General features: G+C 47.7%; 1 protein-coding gene across 1 annotated transcript in view; it reads left to right on the plus strand.

Annotated features, from left to right (window-relative positions):
- Positions 1 to 502: 502 nt before the first annotated feature.
- LOC107297947 (perilipin-3-like) overlaps positions 503 to 8,516 on the plus strand; it is an 11,452-nt gene continuing 3,438 nt past the window's right edge. The window contains exons 1-5 of the mRNA XM_015827311.2: positions 503 to 555; positions 817 to 1,012; positions 3,111 to 3,193; positions 5,872 to 6,169; positions 7,613 to 7,812. Of these exons, the coding sequence (XP_015682797.2) occupies positions 544 to 555; positions 817 to 1,012; positions 3,111 to 3,193; positions 5,872 to 6,169; positions 7,613 to 7,812 (789 nt within the window). The 5' untranslated portion in view covers positions 503 to 543. The remainder of the gene's footprint in view (positions 556 to 816; positions 1,013 to 3,110; positions 3,194 to 5,871; positions 6,170 to 7,612; positions 7,813 to 8,516) is intronic.

Consider the following 8,516-nt stretch of genomic DNA (forward strand, 5'->3'; position numbering starts at 1 on the left):
ATTGTCTGATTAAAATATGATTAAAAACCCCTCTAAAACCCCTCTTAAAAATTACCCTAGGCCAGTCCCGCTTGTTGGAATAGCCATGTCTTGAGGGCGCGGCGGAAGGAAGGGAGATCAGGGATCACCCTGATCTCTGGGGGAAGCTCATTCCAGAGGGTGGGAGCTCCCACAGAGAAGGCCCTCCCCCTTGGGGTCGTCTTCTTCTTCTTCTTCTTCTTCTTCTTCTTCTTCTTCTTCTTCTTCTTCTTCTTCTTCTTCTTCTTCTTCTTCTTCTTCTTCTTCTTCTTTCTCCTCCTCCTCCTCCTCCTCCTCCTCCTCCTCCTCCTCCTTCTCTCATTGTTGTTGTTGTTGTTGTTGTTGTTATTGTATAAAACACAATAGCCTCCCTCCCGCTATCCTTTACCTGACCATCCCATAATTTTAATCCCCCCCCCCAAAAAATGGGCACCATGTTCCAACTACCTCCTCTTCTGCTTTTAAGGGCCCCCCATGACATCTGAAGAAAAAGAGGGGAACCACCTGGTTCTTGAGGGTCACGAGATGGAGCAGCAGGTAAGTTCCCCTTGGTCTGGATTTCCACTTCATTCCTAACCCTGATTGGTTTTAAACCCTGATTTGCTGAATAAGCCATCCCGGGTTGGGTGACAGCAAGGTTGTGGGAACAACAGCAGTTGCGCTCACGTCACATCCTAGAAAACCCCAACCAGCCGTTTGATGACTTGAGGTTCCCAGTTGGGAAGTTTTGAGGCCTGATCGGCAACTGGCGGCCATCAAGCCACGATCTACCCCTTCAACTCGAATTCTTCCCTGCAGAACCTGATCCGTCGGGTCACCCACCTTCCCTTGGTCAGCTCCACCTGCCACCTGGTCTCCTCTGCCTACGCCTGCACCAAGGAGACGAGCCCCTACCTGAAATCCGTCTGCGATGTGGCCGAGAAAGGGGTGAAGACCCTCACCGCAGCTGCCCTGTGCGGTGCCCAACCATTGGTCACCAGGCTGGAGCCTCAGCGTGAGTAAGAAGGCCAGAGCGGTGTTTGGGGGAAGTGGCAGTTCAACATTTAGAATAGAATAGAACGACAGAGTTGGAAGGGACCTTGGAGGTCTTCTAGTCCAGCCCCCTGCTCAGGCAGGAAACCCTATGCCAGGGGTAGGCAACCTTGGCTCTTTTATGACTCGTGGACTTCAACTCCCAGAATTCCTGAGCCAGCCATGCTGAGGGGAAAGGGAGAGGTTTCCATGCTGAGCCTTGCTGGCGCAGGAATTCTGGGAGTTGAAGTCCTCAAGTCATGAGGGGGGCCATAGTTCCCCCATGCTGGCTCAGGAATTCTGGGAGTTGAAGTCCACGAGTCATAAAAGAGCCAAGGTTGCCTAGCCCTGCCTTATACCGTTTCAGACATGGTTGTTCATTCTCTTCTTAAAAACTTCCTGTGTTGGAGCACCCACAACTTCTGGTGGCAAGTCGTTCCACTGATTAATTGTTCTCGCTGTCAGGAAGTTTCTCCTTAGTTCCAGGTTGCTTCTCTCCTTGGTTAGTTTCCACCCGTTGCTTCTTGTCCTGCCTTCAGGTGCTTTGGAGAATAGCTTGACTCCCTCTTCTTTGGGGCAGCCCTTGAGATACTGGAAGGCTGCTATCATGTCCCCCCTCGTCCTTCTCTTCGTTAAACTAGAGATACCCAATTCCAGCAGCTGTTCCTTATATGTTTTAACCTCCAGCCCCCTGATCATCTTTGTTGCTCTTCTCTGCACTCTTAGTAGCAATATCACTTAAACGTACGTACCACTCCATAGTGCTTTAACAGAATAACAGAGTTGGAAGGGACCTTGGAGGTCTTCTAGTCCAACCCCCTGCTCAGGCAGGAAACCCTACACCATTTCAGACAAGTGGTTGTCTAGTCTTTTCTTAAAAACGTCCAGTGTTGCAGCATTCACAACTTCTGGAGGCAAGTTGTCAGGAAATTCCTCCTTAGTTCCAGGTTGCTTCTCTCCTTGGTTAGTTTCCATCCGTTGCTTCTTCTCCTGCCTTCGGGCGCTTTGGAGAATAGCTTGACTCCCTCCTCTTTGGGGCAGCCCCTGAGATACTGGAACACGGCTATCCTGTCCCCCCTCGTCCTTCTCTTCATTAAACTAGACATGCCCAATACCAGCAACCGTTCCTTATATGTTTATATTTGGTTTGCAGGAGTAGACGGGCTCTAAAGTTTGGCACTGAAATGGACAGCTCTGTGATGGAGGCTGAAATTGTAGATTCCTACATCAACACGGAGGCTGGACTAGATGATCTTTAAGGGTCCTTCCGAATCTTCTGCCCTGAGATTCTAAGTTTCAGTCTGCCTCAGGGGGGTGATAGACCGTCCTTTGTGGGAGCATGTGGGACTAGTCTGGTCTTTCTCAACCTTGAAAACGTTTTAAGACATGAGGGCTTCAACTCCCAGAATTCCCAGTCAGCAGATGCTGGCTATGGAATTCTGGGAGTTGAAGTCCACAGATGCTGGCTATGGAATTCTGGGGGTTGAAGTCCACAGATGCTGGCTATGGAATTCTGGGAGCTGAAGTCCACAGACATTGGCTGGGGAATTCTGGGAGTTGAAGTGCACAGATATTGGCTGAGGAATTCTGGGAGTCGAAGTCCACAAATGCTGGCTGGGGAATTCTGGGAGTTGAAGTCCACAGATGCTGGCTATGGAATTCTGGGAGTTGAAGTCCACAGATGCTGGCTATGGAATTCTGGGAGTTGAAGTCCACAGATGCTGGCTGGGGAATTCTGGGAATCGAAGTCCACAGATGCTGGCTGAGGAATTCTGGGAGTCAAAGTCCACAAATGCTGGCTTGGGAATTCTCGGAGTTGAAGTCATAGATGTTGACTGGGGAATTCTGGGAGTCGAAGTCCACAAATGCTGGCTGGGGAATTCTGGGAGTCGAAGTCCACAAATGCTGGCTGGGGAATTCTGGGAGTCGAAGTCCACAGATGCTGGCTATGGTATTCTGGGAGTTGAAGTCCAAGTCCACACATCTGAAAATTATCAATATTTAGAAACACTTCTTAGATTAGCGAAGGGGATTGTGTGAACCCATCTGAGCCGTCTTTCTGTCTCTCTCTCTCTCCCCAGTTGCAACAGTGTGTGTGTACGCATGCAAAGGACTGGATAAACTGGAAGAAAAACTGCCTATCCTACAGCAGCCGACTGAGAAGGTAAGTGGCCCTTTGCCACGGGCGTTCTGCTTTCATTAGCAATCTAGTTTTGCTCGAATCACGTTGCAGAGTCAGTCTTACCACCACGTCAGCGTGATTGATCTCCGTGTGGTCTCCCATCCGTTCGGGGGAAATCAAGATGGCAGACAGGGTCTTTACAGGGAATGGATCCCCGAAACAGCTCTACTTTGGACCGAGCTAGCAGGTTGTGTGAACCCACTTTCTAGTTCACAAAAGTTTCAGGGTTTAGCATCAGTCGGTCTTGGATTCAAGGATTTCTGTATTTACATCATTTGGGGGGGAAATGTCGAGGCAAAACCACTTCTGGGCAAGGAGAGGTAGTTCTTGAGTTACGACCACAGTTGACCCCCCCCCCAAATTTCAGTTACTAAGCAAGACAGACGTTCAGCGAATTTTGCCCCAGGTTATCACTTTGCTTGCCACAATTGTTAAATGAATCGCTGCAAGAGTTAAGTTAGTGACCCGGTCGTTAAGTGAATCTGGCTTTGCTGGTCAGAAGGTCGCAAAAGGGGATACTGTGATCCCGGGGACACAGCGACTGTCATAAATACGAGTCAGCTGCCGAGCGTCTGAATTTTGATCACATGACCCTGGGGAGGCTGCAACGGTTGTAAGTGTGAAAACCGGTCGTAAGTTACTTTTTCCAGTGCCGTTGTAACTTTGAATGGTCATTAAATGAACTGTCGTAAGTCGAGGATTGCCTGGGACGTTCTTCTCCTTCTCCTCCTCATCTGCCTTTCTTTAAAATGGATATCCAATCTCTTCTTAAAAACTTCCAGTGTTGGAGCATTCACAACGTCTGGTGGCAAGCTGTTCCACCGGTTAATTGTCCTCCCTGTTAGGAAATTCCTCCTTAGTTCCAGGTTGCTTCTCTCCTTGATTAGTTTCCATCCGTTGCTTCTTGTCTCGCCTTCTGGTGCTTTGGAGGATAGCTTGACCCCCCCCTTCTTGATCATTTATTTGTTCGATATTTATCACAGATGAAAACTAACCAAGGAGAGAAGCAACCTAGAAATAAGGAGAAACTTCCTGACAGAACAATTAACCAGTGGAACTACCTGCCTCCAGAAGTGGTGAATGCTCCAACACTGGAAGTTTTTAAGAAGAGACTGGAGAGCCATTTGTCCGAAACGGCTTCCTGCCTGAGCAGGGGGTTGGACTAGATGACCTCCAAGGTCCCTTCCAACATCATCATCATCATCATCATCATCATCATCATCATCATCATCATCATCATCATCATCATCATCATCATTATTATTATTATTATTATTATTATTATTATTATTATTTACATGCATGATTTGGATACATCCTTTTATTTATTTAGAGCGAGTTTATTCAGCTCTTGGGCTATTTTCCACAGGTGACCATCAATCCAGAAAGAAAGAAAAAAACCTGGATCCCAATTTCTAGAAACTGTCCATGGTTTTTTTTGTTTTGTTTTGTTTTGTTTTTTTTGTTTTGCAAAGCATGGGGTTAAGCAGTTGCTGTGAACAGAATTGCAAGCTGTTCAAATGAATATTCTAGGAAAGTCGTTGTGATTATAATGAGACTCAACCTTTCCTGGAAGCTAGATTGAAATTGAAAGGTTGCGATATTTTAACGGCTTGTTTCACCATCCGTAGCCGTGGCCTTGGGATCCGCCTTGTATGATTGTGCAGATCAAGGGGAAGGTCTCATTAATTGTGAGCTGAGCAACTTCAGCAGAAACCCAAAAGTGTAGGCTAGGCCAGAGGTAGGCAACCTTGGCTCTTTTATGACTCGTGGACTTCAACTCCCAGAATTCCTGAGCCAGCCATGCTGAGGGGAAAGGGAGAGGTTTCCAAGCTGAGCCATGCTGGCTCAGGAATTCTGGGAGTTGAAGTCCACGAGTCATAAAAGAGCCAAGGTGGCCTACCTCTGGCCTAGGCCTAAGCCGCTTTATGACTCATGGACTTCAACTCCCAGAATTCCTGCGCCAGCAAGGCTTAGCTTGGAAACCTCTCCCTTTCCCCTCAGCATGGCTGGCTCTGGAATTCTGGGAGTTGAAGTCCACGAGTCATAAAAGGGCCAAGTTTGAAGACCCCTGCTCTAAAGGTACAAACCAGTAGTTCCACCGGATGTAGAGTTGGTCTATAGCAGGGGTGGGGAACCTTGGCTCTTTGATGACTCGTGGACTTCAACTCCCAGAATTCCTGAGCCAGCCACGCTGAGGAGAAATGGAGAGGTTTCCATGCTGAGCCATGCCAGCTCAGGAATTCTGGGAGTTGACGTCCACGAGTCATAAAAGAACCAAGGTTGCCTACCTCTGGTATATGCCCACACCCCCCTACATATACATAACAAATAAATATTAAACACTGTCCATCTTGAATATATAACGGAAGGAGGGATCTTGAGAGTTCACAAGGTTAATGCTGCATAGAACGAAACATGCAAAAGGGGGAATTGCATGATCCCGGGGACACCGCAACCGTCATAAATACGAGTCGGTTGCCAAACGTCCAAATTTTAATCCTATGACCACGGTCGTAAGTTTTAAAAACGGTCCTAAGTCCCTTTTTTCCAGTCGCTAAACGAATTGTCGTAAGTCGAGGACCGCCTACACTCTAAAATCGAGCACATTCTTGGAGACGAGGATGCTCCAACGCTTCTCGGTTTATCTCCCTTCCCAGGTGGTAGCAGACACCAAGGAATTATTGTCGAACAAAGTCACCGGAGCCCGAATTGTCGTTTCCAGCACCGTCTACGGGGCGAAGGAGGCCGTGTCCAGTGGCGTGAACGGGATGGTGGGCATGGCCAAGGGGGCCGTCCAGGGCAGCGTGGAGATGACCTGCTCCGTCGTGGCAGGGGGTGTGAACAGCGTTATGGGCTCCAGAGTGGGTGAGATGGTGGTCACCAGTATGGATACGATGCTGGGCAAGTCTGAAGAATTAGTCGATTACTATCTCCCCATGACGGAACGAGAACTCGGTGAGTGTTCATTTTCCCTGATCCAGACGTGGTCCCCAAAATTCCTTCCCCCCCCCAGTAGATACGACAGGTTGTCCTCAGCTTACGACCACACTTGGGTTCCAAAATTTCTGTGGCTAAGCATTTTGAGAGGCCGGCAAGAGAACGTCGTTTTTAATACGAGCCGAAGTGTGCTCGTCGTTAAAAAAAAACGGCAATAAAAGTTATCTTGTCTTGTTTTGCGACCATTCTTGCCACTGTTGCGAAGTGAACCGCCCCGGTTGTTAAGTGAGTAACATGGTGAATCTGGCTTGTCCATTGACTTTGCTTGTCAGAAGGTCCCAAAAGGAGAGAGAGACAGAGACAGAGAGAAAGAGAAAGGGAGAGAGGGAGGGAGGGAGAGAGAGAGAGAAAATATAGGCAGACTGATAGACAGTGACAGATATTGTAAGATGATAGACAAATATTGTAGAGAGGAAGGAAGGAAGGAAGGAAGGAAGGAAGGAAGGAAGGAAGGAAGGAAGGAAGGAAGGAAGGAAGGAAGGAGAAAGAAAAAAGAGAAAGAAAGAAGAAAAAAGAAAGAAAAAGACAGACACATAGACATATAAAGATATATGATAGATAGATAGACGATAGTTAGCAATAGCACTTAGACTTATATACCGCTTCATAGTGCTTTACAGCCCTCTCTAAGCAGTTTACAGCCTATTCCCCCCCCCTTCCAAACAATCTGGGTCCTCATTTTACTGACCTCAGAATGACGGAAGGCTGTGTCAACCTTGAGCCGGTCAGGATCGAACTCCTGGCAGTGGGCAGAGTCTGCCTGCACTACTGCATTCTAACCACTGTGCCACCAGGGAGGGAGAGGGAGGGAGGGAATATAGGCAGACAGATAGACAGTGACAGATATTGTAAGATGATAGATAGACAGATAGATATTGTAGATAGACAGGAAGGAAGGAAGGAAGGAAGGAAGGAAGGAAGGAAGGAAGGAAAGAAAGAAAGAAAGAAAGAAAGAAAGAAAGAAAGAGACAGACACATACACATAGCGATATATGATAGATAGATAGATAGATAGATAGATAGATAGATAGATAGACGATAGTTAGCAATAGCACTTAGACTTATATACCGCTTCATAGTGCTTTACAGCCCTCTCTAAGCAGTTTACAGCCTATTGCCCCCCCTCCCCCAAACATTCTGGGTCCTCATTTTACCGACCTCGGAAGGACGGGAGGCTGAGTCAACCTTGAGCCGGTCAGGATCGAACTGCTGGCAGTGGGCAGAATTAGCCCGCAATACTGCATTCTAACCACTGCGCCACCAGGGCTCTTAAGTGCCTTTTAAAGGTCTGTCGTAACTTCGAACAATCGCTTAGCGACCGGTCGTAAGTCGAGGACTGCCTGTACTTCAACTTTGAACCTCCGGGCTATGAGATGGTGTGGGGTTCCTTTTTTCTTCCAGCCGAACTGGCTACCTCCATGGAGGGCTTCGAAACGGGCCCGGTGGAGCAGCAGAAGCAACGGAAAAGTTACTTTGTGCGGCTGGGGTCCTTGTCCAGCAAACTTCGCCACCGCATCTTCCCGCGTTTCCTGGCTAAGTTGAAAGACGCCAAGGAGGGCACCCAAGACGCCCTGGGCCAGCTGCACCAGACTTTAGTGCTGGTAAGAAAAGAAAAGAAAAATTCTTGGGATGTTTACGTCTTTTTTTTTTTTTAACTTTGCACATGCTTCTTAGCAGAGAAAATGCTTGCTTAACTTCCATTGGCTGAACTGCGTTGATGTCACAGAAAAGGCATCACATTCTTAACTCCCATGGGCTGACATGCTGTGATGTCACTGTGCAGGCATCACAGTCTTAACTCCCATTGGCTGACTCGCTGTGATGTCATAAGTCAGCTCTCATATATTCTTAACTCCCATTGGCTGACTCGCTGTGATGTCACAAGACAGCTATCACACATTCTTAACTCCCATTGGCTGACGTGCTGTGATGTCACAAGTCAGCTCTCATATATTCTTAACTCCCATTGGTGGACTCACTGTGATGTCACAAGGCCGCTATCACACATTCTTAACTCCCATTGGCTGACGTGCTGTGATGTCACAAGTCAGCTATCATATATTCTTAACTCCCATTGGCGGACTCGCTGTGATGTCACAAGACAGTTATCACACATTCTTAACTCCCATTGCCGGACTCGCTGTGATGTCACAAGGCAGCTTTCACACATTCTTAACTCCCATTGGCTGACGTGCTGTGATGTCACAGTGCAGGCATCCCAGTCTTAACTCCTATTAGCTAGCTTACTGTGATGTCACAAGTCAGCTATCATATATTCCTAACTCCCATTGGCGGACTCGCTGTG

Source organism: Protobothrops mucrosquamatus, unplaced genomic scaffold (genome assembly GCF_001527695.2).
Source record: "Protobothrops mucrosquamatus isolate PMUCROS unplaced genomic scaffold, P.Mucros_1.0 scaffold3608, whole genome shotgun sequence".
Lineage (NCBI taxonomy): Eukaryota > Metazoa > Chordata > Lepidosauria > Squamata > Viperidae > Protobothrops > Protobothrops mucrosquamatus.